The following is a 19,313-nucleotide window of genomic DNA, read 5'->3' on the forward strand; positions in this document are numbered from 1 at the left end:
GATTCCTTTACAGACTGTAACCACCTATCTCACGGTTGTGAGACGTGGTTATGGCTGAAATTTTACCGCGATTTTGCTGGAAGCGGGTGCAATTTTTCAGATAAGCACCCGCTCTCGGCGAAATCCTGCGGTTATCCTTAGGACAAATTTTTAATTATATATATATACCTGTTTGTGACGAACATATAGGGCGGTCTTGTGCAACCTTTGCACCGTAGTAGATAAAGCTTATTTAATGCAAAATTTATTGTAATTAATTGTTTTTTAATTTAATTTAATTTCGAGAATTAGTTTGAAAATAAAAATAGTTTTTTTTTTAGAAATGCTTTTCTTTTTAATTTCGATGAATTTTTCCTATCTTTCAAACTTACTAACCGCTTTTTCATTGAAAAAAACTTTTTCTTAATTTTTTTATCTTTATTTAAACGAAACCATCTTATTGTGCATCAGAAAACAAAGAGATTGACCTATTATATATTCAAATTATTTATAATAATGAGCATTCTGCCCGCGTTTATGATATTCCTCATTTTTCTAAATTTTGTAACTTCGAATGTTCAAATAAATATACTCACCAATCTCTCCGACATTAAAAAATGAAGAGAATGGTATATACTAATATCTGATGCCGATGAAAGGAAAAGATTTTGCACAAGGAATCCAAATGGGGGACATTTGTCACCCACAGGAGCCGGTGAGGGCAGAAAAAATGTATAGGATCCGTCTAGGGTTAAATTTTGTTGCGTAAATCTTTCACTTGAAATGGCTGTAAACTTAATCTTTCGTTTTTTCTGTGCTTCTTTCGTTGAAAATTCATCTATTTTTTGTAGAAAATAAATCTTTTTGGTTTTCAACTGAACTTCTTGTTTGAAACTTTATATATTTTGTTGACAATTAGTCCCTTATGGTGGAAAATTAATCTTCTCTGTTGGGAGTTCGTCCTTTTAATATAAAATTCAATTATTGGTTTGAAAATTCAACATTTTTAATAACATTTTTTGTCTTTATTGACTTAAAAATTATTTCTGGGTAGAAGTTTCATCTTTTTTATAAGAAAATTCATCAGTTCAATTTTTCTTATATAAAACAAAAATAATTTCTTGGTTAAGATATCAGATATTATATATAGATCTTGTTGAAGATTCATCTTTTTTGCTTGAAAATCTAACATTACGGAAAAAATTTTTCCGCAAAAACGTCACGAATTTGTTGTTAGTTCTCGAATACGAGATAAAAGCATGAAGCATTTCTTATTTCTAGGAGAAATGTATGGATAAATTTCAAATTTTTTTTACGAACAGTTTGAATTTTCTACGCGTAGTTCCTGAATATTTCCCTCTCCAGACCATCTTACGTAATTTTTGGGTAACACCTAAATAAATTCAAAGAAAAGAAATGTTATCGGCAAAAGTTACGTAGAACCATAAAAAAGAGGGGGGGGGGCTACGTGGTTCTAAATTTCAGAAAAAAACCTAAGTAATTTATGTATAGCCCACAAGGATTTTAATTACTCGTGTTTGAAAGTAGCTTTCATTAGAGCAATAATCAGTTCTTTTTGGATAAATCCTAATTTTCTCATAGAGCACATTCGTTTAAAAATAATAAACGAGATAAGCTTAGAGGCTTTCATGCTTACAGCTGGGCACCTTTCGGTTATCGTTTTACCAATATCGACTATACGTTTTTCCATCGAGTATCTGATGATCAAAGCGACGGCCGTAAACACCGTCGGACAATCTAGAACAATAGGGGCTTTTCCAGTTCAATCAGAACCAAGTTAACGCGCGTGTTTTCACGCGATTCAATCCGCGGTGAATTTACCAAACGGAGGAAATTTAATTACCTTTGAGTCTTCGGTTCCGGATCTAGTTCCAGCATTAGGGTCTTCTCAAACTAAAATTTACTGTATATTAACTACTACAAATTCTAAATCTACATAGAGATTTCTATATTACATGCTGTTATCATAACCACCTCACATTTAATATTGTTAAAAGTATCCAATGTTTCAAAAAAATTCAGATTCAGAATACATACGTATTTAAGTATGTTTTGAAATATAAAAGTTCATAAAATTTCTAATTAGCCAATTATTTAGTTAGCATGGTATGGTACTGTTATTTTATTAGTTTATACAGCTATATTTTTAGTTAGCATGTCAATTCCATTAGCTGCAGTTACTATTCAAATAGTACTAATTAAGTGGGTGGGGACAAACCCGATTGAGTATGGCTCCAGATGTAAACAGTGTTGTATGTTCATGCCTGAGTGACCACCGCACACTCCTACCTGTGGCGCGGCGTAAACCCTCAGAACGACTATATTGGGGAGTACTATTTCGGGGGTTCACTGTGAAAGTAACTACCAGCTACTAAGAAAGGGGATGTCTAAACTAATAAAATATAAGTGCCATATTTACAGACTTGATGGTTGGCCCAACTAAACTTGCTTTCAGTGTAGACAGTGCCTGAAAGATTAAAATAAATAGAGAGATATTTTTTAAAAAGCAGTTTAGAAAAAACGTTAGGCCATTAGTTCTCATTACAAGGTATAAATCAAATTCGAATGAATTTCTAAATTTAAATTCTGAATTCTCTCAAATTTGGAAAGGGTTCTCAATTTACTTTGCCGGAGAGTGGAACAACATTCTGTAAAATCAAAATCACCATTTAAAGATGAAACAAAAGTGCACTCCCGAGCGTGTAGGTGTAACAGGAGCTGCGCGGGGTGCGCGCGGCTGCGTGTGTCACTCAGGCGAGAACTCAAGTGTGAACAAACAAAAGTGGAGCGAGCTATAATGAGTTAGTTCCCACCCACCATCAGCCCCAAAATCGGCGCTATAGAAGAGTTTCACTGTATTACTGATTTGAGACCAAAAAAGTTTGACTAGAAAAAGTTAGGCATTTTAGAGGAAATAGATGTAGAAGTTGCCAATCTTAAACTAGCACTAACCTAAAATTGGAGCGGGCACCACTGTGAATTAAGATCAAAAATTCAAATTTTAGTTGAAAAAAAACATGCTCCCGAAATATTGAGTTTGAGAATATCGGTAAATAAAGTTTAATATAAAAAATTAACCAGTTCCAAGAAAATGGACCGAGAATACTATTTAAAATATTTAAGTAGTAATATTTAAAAATTTATAACAACAAAAATTGAAAAGTTTTCAAGTTTTAGGTTACGATGAAACTGTTATTTTACTTAAAAAATTTAATTTTCTTATTTTAATTATTAAGAGCCACTTAATTGCTTTAAAAGGTCAACAATTTACAAAAAATGAAAGAATACGCTGCATGGCGGTGTAACTGATTTTTAAATACTTTTTGGGCCAATAGACCCATTTTCATCAAAATATCTCTTAACACCTTTTGGACTGCCACTCTTCATTTATGAACCAAATTTTAATTCATAATGAAAGAGTTCCTATATTGAATACAAATAAATCACTATTTCTAATTAGATGAAGTTTTATAAAGTAAGAACTTCTAGTATATGGTCCATTTTTAATTGCAGTGTATTACGAAAAAGTTAAATATTTTTTTTACGTAATGCTTTTAAAAATTTTAGATTAATTACAAAATGATCATCTCATTAAACAGTCATTATTGTTCAAATTTATAAGTACTAATTTATTATTTAATTTATATATTAAAATAATTGGTAATCAATTAAATTAAATTGTCTTTATAATCAATTGAAAAAAACTAAAAATACCATTTTTTGTACAAAAATGTGGATTGCATCATATTAAGAAATAAAAAGGTACTCTACCATACTAAGTACTTGTAATTTAAAAACATTTTTCAATGTTTTCTAGAAAAACAAATTAAAAATAATTTTGTAATAAAATTAAACTTTAACCACCACTAAATTCATATCTAAAAGAATAATCTAATGTTTCAAAATTAATATCCCAATGATATTGTTTTTCTCAGAGTTTCAAGGACTATTTCGTAATTTCATTTAATTTCATAAAAGCTATATTAGATATATAGCACAATTGTTCCCTTCAAATTTAGATACAAAATAAATTAAGATAGGGAAATTACGTCTCCTTGTGAGTTCTATAAACACTATAGGATGGAGTGAAAATGATGAAATTAGTCGAATTGTTTTAGATGAGCGAAAAATATTTGTGGGTTGGCATTCGAAAAAAGTAAAAAAAAAATATGAAATCGGTTAATATGTTCTGTTCCCTTTTTTGATATGGAAACCAAAATTTTTTAAAATTCAAAAAATTTCCTTATTAATTCTAAAATTATGGCAAATTTTTTTAATGTACAGATTTTGCTAGTGAAAAATAATAAAAAATAATAATTTGAAAAAAATGTTTGCTCAATTTAGAATTGTTAGAAAGTTGTAAAAAAAAACGTGTTTTCTTTATTGAATCCTATGCACACAATTTTGGAAAATTGGATAATGTCGAAACTGAAATTTTTTCAGCTTTAATTTAAGAAACACATTTTAATTTTTATTCGAAAAAAAAAATTTTAGTGATTTTTTCAGCGTTCAAAAATGGTCAATTTTACGAGTTTTGAGCGATTTTGGCAACTAGCTTATACCAAGCTTTCAGATCCAGAAAATGATGGTGCATAGGGGAAATTTGTAAATGGTATACCGTTTTTTTAGCGAATAGCTAGTAAATAGTTCAGGAATGAATTTTTTAGATTTATTTCGGGGGGGGGGGGCAGATTTGTTATGCCTACATATGCAATAAAAATATGCCCCATAATAAATCTAAAAAATTCTTTCCTGAACTCTTTACTAGCTATTTGCTGAAAAAACCGGGTACCATTTACAAATTTCCCCCCATTTATTAAAAAACCCCCCATAGTGGGGGAGGGGGGTATGTATGTAAAATGATTCCATCAGATTATTCCTACAAAAATATCGTTTTGCCTTAATAGTACCATCATTTTTTGCGCCTGAAAGCTTCGTCTAAGCTAGTTGTCAAAATCGCTCAAAAAACGTAAAAGTTACCATTTTTGAACGCTGAAAAAATTACTAAAAATGTTTTTTTCGAAAAACAAATTAAAGTATGTTTCTTTAATTGAAGCGGAAGAAATTTCAGGTTCGACATAATCCAATTTTTCAAAAATGTGTGCATAGGAATCAAACAAAAAAAAAACAAAGTTTTGTTGACCATTTTCGAAAAATTCTAAATTGAGCAAAATTTTTTTCAATTTATGATTTTTTATTATTATTCACTAGCAAGAACTGTACATTAAGAAAATTTGGCATAATTTTGAAGCAATAGGGACATTTTTTGAAATTTTCAAAAATTTGATTTTTCAAATAGTACTAATTCAATAACCACTGCAATTAATGAAATTGGTGTGCCAAATAATAAAATAGCAGTATAAACGAATAAAATAGTAGTATCATATTTTACAAATTAAATAGTTAGCCCAGCTAACCATTTTTCTCAGTGCAAGTAAAAAATAGGTTAAATTTATAAAATAGCTGATGTTTCACTATGAGGGTAAGAACAACCAGATATCTGCGCTTGCTGTCTGCAATCTCTGCACCTACATTTACTTAGCAGAATGTCGACGTATAAGAACAAAAAATTGTTAAATAATAAGGTGTATTAACTTTTTGTAGAATAAACAATTTTAACCGGTCAATTATTCGAAACATTATTTTGTCCCAAACTTTAAATAATTGAAGTAAGGAAAGCTAAATGGTGCGAGGTCTACTTTTTGACGAAATTGGGTTTTATACCAAAATCATAATTTTTCGATTTTTTACATCTATTTCAGTGAAAAAATGAGAGGTTTGAAATTTATTTTACTTGAAAATGTATTATATGTATTGTTCAAATTTTTTTCTCAATGATTTATGTACTGTTTTTATTTACAATATCAGGGAAAGATAAACGAGGCTAAGACCATCGTCGTTTCAATCAAATTATAACATGCGCATGTAGCGCCATCTATTTTCTTTACATATTGACTATTAATCTGATTCATCCATCCATAAAAAAATATTGAATCCATCGGTTGTAAATTGTTTCTCTAGAAAGGTTTTGGGCTTCTCCTGTAAAATTAGGTTCTAACACTGTTTCGATTTCCCCGCTGCAATTGAAGCCTTGGCAGAGATAACGTTTCCCGAGTCGAAATATAGCCCCTACTTTGAGACTCTTCAGGCTAATATTTGTAGGGGCTAAGGTTGTAAGGTAGAGGATATTGCCATATGATTTTTGCCCCTACTTTAGCGCTCTTATGGGCACAAATGTTCGAATCTTCCATTTGGAGCGTCAAAATAAAAGCTTAGTTTTTGTTTCTAATTTATCGCTTCATACTCTACCTTCCTGTACAGAATAAAATTATTTGACGAAAAATTAACAAAATGCAGCAAGAAGAAAACATAACGACATTTGCGTAATGTTTCAAGTTATTTTGCACACAGAAAAAAATATCCATTAAATTTTATAGAACTATTCTTATAGTAGAGGATATGCTGGGTAGTTTAATAAAAGTTAAAATCGTCTTTGTTTTACATTACGTTGAACTAGTCCCGAAACTATAGAGAACAGTTCTATAAAATCATAACCGATTTTTCGCCACAAAAAATTAATCTTCTGTATTATTATATTATTACTATTATACTCTGATATTTGTTCACGTGTTTAAGGATAAAATTATTTACCATTACACAATTACAACACTATTTATAATCGCACGCTGTGAAAGTTTTTATTCGGGGGTTCGGAACCCTATAAGTTTCGCATTTCTAACGACTAAAGCCTCTCGGCTAGCCTAGCTTGAAGTATGCAAAAAAAAATCTGAAATATACAGATTGAAAAAGAAATATCAAGATTTAAACTTAATCCAAAAATATTCCAAGATATTTCAAAAGATTTAAAAAAATTCAATATGTATATTTTCAGAAATCTAATAGATTTTAAAGGATTTCCACAAATTTCCGAAGATTTCAAATGGCTTAGCAGACTTTAAAGAATTCAAGAACATTATTCATATTTTCAAATTACCTTAAAATCTTTAAACTCATTTAAATTCTACCGAAATTCCTAAAAAATTCTTAAAAATTACATAAAATCCCTTAAATTCAATAAAATATTTTGAACTCTTTTAAAGAATTCGAAAACTTTGGATTTCGATTATAAAATTGAAAATTTTTTAAATCAAATAACTCCCGTTAAATCCCTTAAAAATCTTGAAAATTTCTTTGAATACATAAAAATATTTTTGAATTAAATGAAGATCCTTAAAATATTTTAAATTTTTGAAAAATTATTAAAAATTTCAAACTATATTAAATCGATTGAAATGCCAGAAAATCACTCAAAATGACTAAAAATCTCTTGAACTCATAAAAAGCACTTTAAAGTCTTTAAAATCTATTGAAAATTCTTGTACCTTTTGGAATTCTTCTAGAATCTTTTAAAATTCTTTAAAATTACTTGCAATCTTTTGAAATTCATTTATAAACTTTAATTTTTTTTCAATTCAAAAGAATTATTAAATCCCCTTAAAATATTTTGAAATTTATTAAAATCCTTTTAAACACTTGAACATATTTTGTGATTACACAATAATACATAAACTTTTTTGGAATTTCTTGACATTTTTTAGAATCATTTAAAATAATTTGTAATCTTTAAAAATGTGTAGAGCGCAAAGGGAAATTGAGGAATATGTCAGAACATTTGTGAATATTTCGGAATATTTTGAAATATCAAAAATATCTGAGATTAGAAAGAATATCCAGAATACCAAGAATATAGAAAGAATACATATTTGGGAATATTTAGTGACTGTATCAGGAATATTGGAGTAATCGACCCCTCGGCATAGAGAAATAAATAGGTTTAAGAATATGACATTGTGAAGAAACAATTTATTATTTTAAGTAAATGGTACATCTAAATCTTTGGTATATATTTGTAGCCATCGGTGATCTTATTGAGAGTGGTTACAAGTAAACTGTAATCAACGTCGGTTATTCGCAGAATAACATACGAATAACAATCATCGCTGACCGAATCCCTTTAAAATCAGCAGAGACCTACACTTGAAATCGCAGAATTTCTCGAGAGGAAAATATGTTGTTTTTGAAAGGAGCTTATTTTTTTCATGTTTTTAAAATTGGAAGAAAATTGATTGAATTTGGGAAAGTTTAATTAGCAATTTGAAAATTATATGTTTTCATGTGATTTGAATTAAACACAAATAATTGAAATTTTAAAGGCTTTCATTTAAAAAAAGTATTAATATCACAATTTTTGGTGAATATAAATTTGGTCTATAAATTTAAAATTATTATTTAGTTTGAAAGTTTGTTTAGCATAATTAAATTCATTCGTTGATTTTATAACAATTCGCCTAATTAGCTTAAAGGTCAAATTATAATTTTGTTCTGTAATAACAATTTTAAATTCTAGAATTTCAGAAGCTTAAACTTTGAATGATTAAATTTAGTTTTCAACATAAAATTGTCAAATCTTGATCTCTTTGAATTTATAATTGTTCAAATTCAAAAGTTTTCAATTTTTAATTATTTAACTTTGAACGCTTTTAAATATAAATAATTTCCAATGATCTAATCTTAGATATATTCAGTTTTTAAGGTTTTGACATTGTTCTATTTTCTAAATTTTTAAACTGAAATCATTCAATTTCGTGATACTCCAATTCAAAAGAAAATTGCATGAAAGGAAAATCTATTTCTTCAGAATCTGTGGTAACTTATTTGGAGTTATTTTTTGTGGTACAGAAAAAACTCAATACAAAAGATTTGTATCTTTCTTACCTTTTTACATTCCCATCATTTATGATTGTGAAAGTATTAGAATTGTCGGAAATTTGGCATTACACTTTTTCAACGGATCTGCACGTTTCGAGACCCCCTGAATCCGAAAATCAGGTTTTCACGATGGCGTCTGTCTGTCCGTTCGTAAACACGGTAATTCTAAAAAAATGAACGAATCAAATTCATCTTTTGCACACTTTTTTTAGGTCCTAGAAGAAAGGACGAGTTCGTGGACCAGCTATTTTTGATAAAAATTCAAAATGTGAGCGCATTTATGAAAATTTTTGAGACCATTTTTTTTTTAATTTGAAAATTCTATGTACGGATATTTATGGTATTAAAAAGAACAAACAATTTATCCTGATGACTTTTTTCGATAAAAAGAGAATTCTCAGAGTTATAGCGTTTTCAAAATTTTTTTAATCAAACGAAAATCAAAATTTGAAGCCGAAAAACGCACGATATGAAAAAAAGTCAAAAGAAGAAAAACATTTCTTTTTGAAAGCCCTACAAGAATATCATTACCAATTTTTGGATTTTCTTCAAAACTTCTTTCCTCTTGAACCCATTTCGATGTTATCACTTTAATATTTATCATTTCAAACCAACTTAACTGTTGCTCTTACAAACTGTGATGATGGAATTTTAGAGAAAACAGCAAAGTATCTATCACGAGGATGCATGCGTCGAGGCAATGATGCCACATATTTTGTGCGTTAAAATTTAAGAGCGTCAAAAGAAAATTTAAAAATTCTACGGAGAATATGGAGCTTTAAAGGAGACATAAGTAAAACTTAAGAATATAGAGGCTAGACATTTAATGTAGGGGCTGAAGCTTATACAGAAGCAAAATAGAATGAAAATGTCTTTAGGAGTGGCTACGTAGGAGCTAGTAGATTAAACAGCCGCAAAGTAGGGACAATACTTCCACTTGAAGCGTCAAAGTAGGGCCTATATTTCGACTCGGGTTGATCAACAAAAATATGATTGTTTAAAACAAGGGTTAGAGCACAAATTCTTGGCAGTTTGGGCATGTCAATTTAATGGCATGCAACAACCCAAATTGATTCGATTTTATTTTCGGTAAATACTTGATTTTTATCCATCGATACCATCAGATTGCTTCATTCACTGCGACAAAAAATAATAAAAAACGAAATTAAAATAAAGAACTGTATTTTAATTTGAGACAGCTCCATATTTTATGACATGGATATTCCGCTTTCTTAAATTTATAAAAATTTTGTTTTAAAATTGGGAAAACATTGATGCCAAACATCAAGCAACCATGATAAATAAATTTTCAAACTATCTTAAAATAGGATAAATGTCCCAATTACTGCAATACTCATTGTATGCTTCAGAATCAGAGTAAAATAATCAGAAGATTAAAAACTATAAGTAATTGGTCAATTAAAGTGAATTATTACCTTCTTACATTGTTATTGACAATTTTTTACATGTAGTAACAGTAAGAATGGGGACAGTGATTTAAAACTGATGTAAATTTTTTATTATATCATCATTTTTTAAAAGAAGAAGGTGATGGTTAATAAGAAAACCCCCACTTGAATCTCCCTTTTTTTTGCTTATTCGGTTTTAGCTGGCCCCACATGGGCGACTAGTCTTGATCCAATATTGGTGGAAACTTAGAATGATAATGCAAATTTCAAGAATTGGTAGTCAGTCATGTTTCTTGCCTGGGAATCAAGACTGGCCAGTGGCCTTGAAAACATGGTTAACTTGGCTGCCATTGATGGGCTAATGATTGGGCCAAGCATGGGTTAATATCAGGAACAAAAATCAATGGTATATAAATAATAATTTTTTCTATAGTCAAATTTTTTACCAATCTTGGCTCAAGCCTGCTCCGATTTATTGGCACATTAATGGCAACCATAGACCCTAATTTAGTCTCATTCTTGGGCCAAGCATGGCCCGCTGATACATTTTAAACTGAGTAATTTATAAATTTATAGATGAAATAATAATATAATATTCAATTTGCGAATATAGAAGGCTGGAAATCGTGTATATGTAGGTAATGTGATTCGAAGAACTTTCCAGGGAATCTACGGTAACAAGAATATTAACGTTGGCAGCAGACAGTGATTAATACCGCGACGTCATCTTGCGTCTTCTAGCTTTTCTTGCTTCCATCGTATCGTTCAGCAATTCCCCCGCGAATTTCAAGCTCGCGCCTCCAACTCCAACCGCAACTCCACCCCGATTCCCCGACAGCTATTCTCCTATCTCCTTCTATTCGCTCATGGCGCCCTCCACGGTAAAAGGTTTTACGAAATTCATTGTCATGCAATTTGCATATCAAAGCTGCTGCCCTGATGCTGCTACCTACACCCCGTGAAGCAGACCTTCACCTACACTCAACCCCACGCCTTCTGCGTGGCGACGCGAGATGAAATTAGGAAAAATACGCGGCTGCTTTGTGGCCTGTCGACTTCCCTTAAAAAGTAATCATTTGCCAAGAAACTTGCTTCTACTTCAAAGAAGTTACGAAGTTTTGGACCTGTTGCCCATTTTATTCATAATAGAAGAATTTGTTCTCTTCTTTGTATAGAAAGCCTAAACTTTGTTTAATGGTGACGGTTAAAAAAAAAGAAATACATTGTTTAATTAAACATAACTTCATTTAAAATGTCTAAAATACAATGCTCTAAGCACGGATCGAGTAAGGGCACATACATTTTTTCGGCTCGACCGGGATGAATTCTCGCAGTTTTCAAAATTGGTTGAGAACAATAATTTTTGGAAATTTAATTACTACAAGAAATTTGCTTGAATTCAGTGAACAAATATTTTCAAAATTTGTTGTCCTGTCACGGTTCTTTCATTGCGCTTGCGTCTAAAAATGTATTTGCCCTTTTTCAGTCAAATTATGAAGTTTCACCCATAAAATAACTTTATAATGGATGATTGTACATAGGTCCTACCTCACCAAAGTTTCATTCAAAAATATGAAAAAAATTCGAAAAAAGATATTCTTTAAATTCACTTTTTTCGTAACAACGAGAGCAAAAAATTATCTGCAACGTAATGTATAAATTTTATTACACAAAAAAATCAATCTGAGAAGAGGTCGGCAAGCAACCTCAACTATAATCTTTGTGGGCGTAGGCTTAATTCTAAAAATAATGTAATTTTTTCCATATTTTTGAAGCACTATAACGGGCATATTTCTGGATCCTTTCACTTTAAAATTTTTTTTTTTAAATCATAAAAATGTTTGTAAGTAATGTCTTCAAATAGTTATTTATTATTTAAAAATGTTCAGAAAACGATCTATTAGATCTCATTTTTATTTAAAAATATTGAACTGTTGGTGGATAATAATTAAAAAACCAAAATGAAGTTTTGAAAGGAATTTAAGTATAGGGAAATTAATTTCGTGAAATTTTGTGCTAATATTTCGGTACCCTTAGCAGTAATTTTGTGTGATTATTTTCTCTTTGTTTTTTTGGTCAGCTGAATCAGTTTATTTGTAGAAAGATTCAACTTAGAAAATAGCTATCATCTGGGCTAATCATTATAACTATTTGAATTTGTAAGTAGTCGTGTGCAGTCTTTTTTTCGGATTTTTATTCCAGATTTAGACACGCTTGGAACATTCGAATTTTCGAAATATAGAAAATAATCTACCTGAAAATGAAATTGGCTTGAATTTACCGAAAAGTCGAATCTTCCGAATTCGACTTTTTCGAATTTTGGATCTATTTTTTTAAAATAATATGCTCGCTACTCGGGCACAGTCACGTTACGCGCATCGCCCGACTTTGAGTTGGCCTACGGCGAGCTGGTACGCTGTCGCACTACTGCTCGTACGTTTCTTGCTTAAACTTCAACTGGATTTTTAAAAATATCATAAATATTGTAACTTAAATCGAAAACGATGATTTAAACTTCTTATGAATTAAGGTCATAATTTGAACTAAAATGATTTTTTCCATTTTTTTTAAAAGAAGGTTCTCAAAGCACCTGTGGTTTTTATGAAAATTAGATTTCAGAGTCAATCCTCTTCGAAAAATAAAATGATGTAGACATAATTGAACATCATATCAGATGTAGGTATATTTTTTAAATATAATTTTAATAAAAAAACACAATTTCTTGGTTACTTACTTTTGAAAATGATTTAACTTTTTAAGTTTTCGTCTAATTGCAAAATTTGATTAAGATAGTTTTGCAACATATTTGGATCTAGTTGAAATTTGGTTTAATATTTCTTAATCCATAAACAATTTTTTTTTCATTTTTGGAACATTTTCAGAATTTGAAAAGGCATATAACTTTATAATATATATCTAAATTTAAAATGTTACTAGGATAATTTGCATTTTTTTTTCGTGTACCAAAAACTTTGATAAAAATGCATAAAACTTTTGAAAAAAAGTTTTGTTTCAAATTTTCAAAAAGCTCTCACTTTTAAAATTTTGGAGTAATCTAAAAATTTAACTGAGATAGTTTCTAAATATATTCGATATCTTGTGAAAACTTTGAATGAAATTTCCTTATCTATAAGAAAATTATTCTATTCTTTTTTTGAAAATGTGGAAAATTTTCAATAGTATATAACTTTTCTCATTTACATCGAAATTAAGAATTTTTAAGTCTTCCACCCATCTATGAGAAACTTTGTCAAAAATGAATGAAATTTGAAAAAAAAAAAAGGAACAAATGTTGAAAATGCTCTAAATTTCGTAACGCAGATTCAATTCAAAACAGAAATTGGCCATAGCCCCCTAGCTATTGAGAAAGGGTGTAATATTCTAGTTCTTATAGAGTAAACTGAGCCAATTGAATTTTGAGGTTGGGTTTTGGATTAAACTCCCTTAAATTCCATTTTACAGAATGTAGGTTATCTAAAAAAACATGTTATTTGTCTAATCTTTTAGTTTTTACAACGGTCCGTTAAGTACTCGTACCATTTAATTTTTGTATACACAAAATACGTTATTCTTTAAGATTATATTTAAAAATCTTGTTATCTCAATATATAAGAAAAAGAAAGAAATTTGATGAAAGGGAAGTTGAAACTTGATACCGCAGTAATTGGGATAGGTACCCTAGATCCTTTTATTTCACATAATTTAATATTTTTTTATCATTAATATATATTTGAAGACAGTAGTTTTTAGGGGTCAAATTACAGTATATCATTAATGTGTAAGTACATTAAAAGTACCTTTAAATTGAGTTCCTTTAAACTGATATAGTAAAATTTCCAATGCTGTGCCTACATAAATTGTATAATTTATTTTTCGATTGAAAAGTGAAAAGCTCCAGATCAAGCCGTTGTACAGCACCAAAATTTATTTCCTGGCCTTGATCAGGTTTATCTTTAAATTTAGAGGATAAAATAGTGCTAAATCTGGCAGCTGGATTTATATAAATATTCATTACATTTTTTTGCACCTTTATATTACCTAAAACATTAATTTTTGTATAGTAAACATTTTTTATTGACATAATTCAAAGTTTATGCAAGAATATAAAAAATTACTTGATACGAGTTGAATTGATTGACTTAGTGAAGAAGTTGCGGTCATTTAATATTTGAAAAATTGGAAGAATAGTAGAGATTCATCGATTTAAGGCAAATCGATTAACCTGTAATATTAATACATTTTATTGACCAGTAAGAAGTCATTTGTTTAAAAACTGTTTTCCTGAACATAATTCAAAGTGTTGCAAAAATAGAAAAAACTCGTTGATTCGAAACGATTTGATTGGTCTTTTTGTATTTTTGTGATATATCATGGGAGGAAGTATGCTTTTATTACATGAGGTGAAATTACATATTTCATATTTCTTTTCCTATTGTATTTTATTTCATATTTATTTTTAGGAATTTTCTAAGCATTAAAGGTTAACTGGAAGGAGAAAATAGTTTTACCGATAAATTAAAGCTTACTTAATAACTCGTTATGAAATTAGCTATACGAGCCTTACGAATATACCCGAGAGCTCGAAAAACAGGACGGAAAAGATCTGCAGTGTGTCTTAAAGGATTTTGTGAGCCAGGCACGAAGAAAGGAGAATTTATCGACGATGTCTTGTCGAGATAAGAGGATCAAGGGCTGCAATGATTTTCAATTTTCGAATCCACTTGCTCCTGCCCCTTACCTTCATTTGCCCATTACATTAACTTGTCACCTTACTTGTATTGCAAAAAAAAACCGTCCATACGAGTTAGTAGCAACAGACAATTTTGTTTCTTTTTCTATAAAATCAAATTAATTTACATGTTGCAGATCCATTACTAGAGGGATATAAAATTAATAGGGACAGGCTTAATAGAAACTTTCAATAAATAAATAATAAAAAATGCATAACAATAATATATTCTTTAAGAACATCTGGAACCTAATACAAATTTATTATAATAACTTCAAGCAAAACAAATTTGACGAGGACAGCAATAAAAATAAATTTATGTTGGTCATCATTATATAAAAGCATTTCCCACGTCAGAAAGCTTCATCCTTGTTCACAATCCTTGACATCAACAAGATAAGTTTTTTGGAAACAATACTACCATAACCTTTAAATTCCACGGAACTAAAGGCATCGTTAGGAGTCGATCGCCTCTCTCAGAGTGACCTGGCGCCTGCTTTCTGCTCTTCTTCAACCTCTCGCTTCTTATCTTACACAAACACACACACACACACAAATATATATTTCTATTTTCATCTCGCTCTCGCACCCCTTACGAAACCCACACCGCCTTCACCCCTTGATCTCCGCTGCTGGAATGACGGGAGGGTTTCGTAAGGTTATGTCGGAGCACACGCGGTGGTCCGGCTAGTGAGGAAGGGACGCTTGAGTGTGGAGGAATGGGGGGATAAACCATGATGTCGTTGATTAATACGGTTTACCAGTAAGTGTAACGGAGTGTGTAGAACGCGTCTCCTCCCCACCATCTCAACAACTGCCATCCTCTCCCTTCCTCTCCAACAACTCCCCACCAACCCTTCCAACCACCACTCGCGGGCCAACCGGAGCCACGTGCCGATCAATGGCGTCTTGTCTCTGGTTGGACGAGCCGGGACCAACCCCTTGCGTCGCTCTGCGATCCCTCGGGAAGCAGGAAGAGGGTTGATCCCATAAGAGAGGGTTAGCTTTTCTTACGAGGAGCATTGATTGCAACAACCCCTTCTAGTATTCTTCGCTCCATCCAACTATGCTCCTACCTTTCTCAACTACCCACTTCTTTTTTCAAAGTATTCCCTTCCCTTTCCTACGTCTTCTTCTATCTCTGATCGTTTGTGCCTTACACATTCAGGTTGAACTAGATTGATATGCAGTTACCTACACATGTGCAATACTTGACTGAAATCAGATTCGAGATGGTTCGCAGAGTGAATTACTTACACATCTAGATGACTGGCGACCTTATTATGATTGGCTTAGATAGGTTCGATGGATGAATAAGAACACATTGTCAATGTTTTATTGATACTTGTAATTTTGCCTTTAGGGTATTTGAAAGTCATAGAGTTGATTTAGTTTAACATCAATATCAGTGGGGTTATTAGTGTAATTGTATAAGAGTTACATCATCGATGATGGAAGGTTAATTCCCTTGTTTTATTGTAGGCATGATTTTATTAGAGGATCTATTTGTGAGAAATTTCTTATCAGGGAATTAATGTGCTCTGTCTGTGGAATAATTATAGGATGATTTAATTATAGAGAAAATATATTATAGCGTGATATATAATCAGAGTATAGGCCAGTAAAACAACATTTTTGGGAAATCCGGATCAAAGAACAGCAAAATTTATATCATCACAAGAACAAGTTTATTCGATATAACTACCACATTATACTCTACATACTCACTATACGTAATATACCTTTCATTAAGTTATTCGAATTATCAACGGTGACAGTAATCAGAAATCAATATACAGGTTTCTACAGTTGCTACAATTGGCTTTTACAACTTTGGTTTCGATCAGGAACAGCGAAACGGACATCTCCAGGTCCTTTATTGATCTTTTGTCAATTAATCCCATCCTCGGATTCCTAAGAATTTTATTAGACGCCACCCGGTAATCACACTCCCCGAAATAAGACCTAACGTCAATTTATGAGAACATCCTTTCGAGGATGAAGTCGCTATTGTCACGGTACAAGCAGGCACAAGCTGGTCCTCCGGGATTAGACAGTGTTTAGTCGCTACGAAACTTGTGCCTTTGTAAACTACGCTCAACGTGATCGAAGTCGCGGTGGAAGGATAAGACCTGTCTTTTGAAAATCGCGATGTAAGCTTTGATACTTCCGAACGAAAAATTGTTTATCTTTTGTAGAAGATTTTTCTTAAGATCAGTATAGTATTTGGTCAATTTTAGGGATCTTCTTTGGCGGCTGGTTGCAGCTGATGAACCACACTAGGCAGATGATGTTGATGGTGATCAGGTCGCCTGGAGAGGCCCAGTAGTGGGGGTAAAAGAGGCAGATGCAAAGGCAATGGTAGTCCACCCGGAAAAGCAGCTAGTCCTCCCAATAAAGCTGATGCAGTGGAATGCTCCTGAGCCTTTCTCCTGAGCTCAGCCAAACTAGTACTTCGATGAAGGTCTCCTGTTCCCGGTTTGCAGCATCCACAAAGCGATCCAGGCCATCCAGCTGGAGACCAGGATAACATTTCCTGAATGCTGCTGGGTCGGTGATCACTTGTGGTCCATAGTGAAGGCGCTGCAGATGATAAGGATGAGGGGGTACTGCTCATGAGTTTGTTGCTAAAGAGAGGTGGTGAAAATTGTGCTGCTAGGTGTGGTGAGAAGAAGAGGGACGTTGGAGTCTCCACCGGCCTGAAGCCTGCTCCTGATCCTGGTGTGCTAAAATAAAAGTGAGTTCTGGTTAGATTTTATTTATTTAGGATTTGCTTAGAAATATTATCACGACTATATTTATGGAGGACATACAAAAGTCCCCTCCATTTGTACCAAAGCAAATTGGTTTAACACCACCCTTATAGAATTTAACATTTTTCCAACAGTTAATACTCCTAATCAAGCAGGTAATTCCACCTCCATCAAAATTTATCATCCCTAGTACAAATTAATTGAATTGAAATATACTTTCAAACTACTTCCTTTAGACCTGAAAGCGTTAACCCAATTACGATCTCGACGCTTGCCTCGCAGCCGTAAGGAACAACTTGGCTTCGTCTTTGAGGCGCTGATGATTATCTCAAATATTAATCGCAAATATTGTTTAATTAATGTAACGAGCGAACTGGCATCATGGTTAATGGTGGTGGCTGCATGTGGAGGAGTCTGGTTGCGTGGTGGGAGATGAAAGTTGAGGCTTTGGCCAGAAGTAAATTTCAGGAGTGAGATCGACATCAAGAGGTAGGAAAAGGACAGAGAAAGAGAAATGGTGGTGGACCTGAGAGTTGTAGGGGAAGTTGAGGGAGGTGGAGAAGTTTCTGAACCGCGGTAAGCGCGATAATTAGCAGCAATTAGCCGCGTTCCTTGCTTATATGAACTCATCCCCTTCACCTATATTGCATACATCCTTAAGGCTTTCTATCGTTGGGTCTATAAATATCGGCTTAGTTGCTTAGAACTCTAGGGATCTATTTATTAGATTGGCAGTTGATATAGTCTGCAAGTGCTCAAGGAGAGTTTAATTGTGTATAACGCCACTAATCGACTTGTAATTAATTTTTAATGTTGACAGATATACTTCATATTAAAAACATCTGATGGTTTGTCGTTTTACCAAACCCTAAGTGATCTTAAACTTCAAAATCCCCCATAAAGAGAATGCCTTTTCACTACTTATAGTCCTAAAGTTTCTATGAGACCGCAATCACGAATTAAAGAACTTTATCTCCTCAATAACAAAGTGATGATACCATTAATATCATTTTAGCGACCTAGAGCTAATACAGTAAATGCATCTTATGAAGCACCTTTTTCAACTCTTGTGGGATTACCCGAAGCAGAGAGTGCTTTGTTTAAAATAAGCGTATTTTAGAAGCTAGGTGTATGAAAAAAGCACATCGTTAAGTCGAGACTGCTGGACGTAACGACAATCCATTAAAGTCTTTATTTAAAATTCAATGACATTAAACTACAAGGCGAACACGGCTTCATCCATTGGTAGTGTTGCAATACGTTACACACACTGAGATGCACTTGTATATGGACGTTTTTCTTCTTAATACAATATGTGGCACAGGCCGAAAGGGGCGAGGGATTCACAAACGGGGTTGTAGTAAATATTACCTATCCCGTGCAACATGGAAAATCGAGAAGAACGCAAAGCTTACTCTTCCCTCTCCCCCAACCCTCTCTTCGCTCTATCTTTCACCCACGCCCCCTTCACCCCGATCCGAGCTAGGAGCGACTGAATAAATGATGAGGATATATTTACGGCGAGTAGTTTTAAATAAATTACAACTGCGGAGACGGTGGAGGAGTAAGTTCTACCGCTCCCGGTTCTCCATTTTGCCCCACCAGAGAGACTCTTATGTGTCTTTCAAGATTATTCTTTGTTAGAATATGGGT

General features: G+C 32.3%; 1 protein-coding gene across 1 annotated transcript in view; it reads right to left on the reverse strand.

Annotated features, from left to right (window-relative positions):
* Positions 1–16,572: 16,572 nt before the first annotated feature.
* LOC117182304 (homeobox protein orthopedia) overlaps positions 16,573–19,313 on the reverse strand; it is a 94,548-nt gene continuing 91,807 nt past the window's right edge. The window contains exon 5 of the mRNA XM_033375446.1: positions 16,573–17,633. Coding sequence (XP_033231337.1) covers positions 17,144–17,633 — 490 coding nt within the window. The 3' untranslated portion in view covers positions 16,573–17,143. The remainder of the gene's footprint in view (positions 17,634–19,313) is intronic.

This window comes from Belonocnema kinseyi, chromosome 10 (genome assembly GCF_010883055.1).
Source record: "Belonocnema kinseyi isolate 2016_QV_RU_SX_M_011 chromosome 10, B_treatae_v1, whole genome shotgun sequence".
NCBI lineage: Eukaryota > Metazoa > Arthropoda > Insecta > Hymenoptera > Cynipidae > Belonocnema > Belonocnema kinseyi.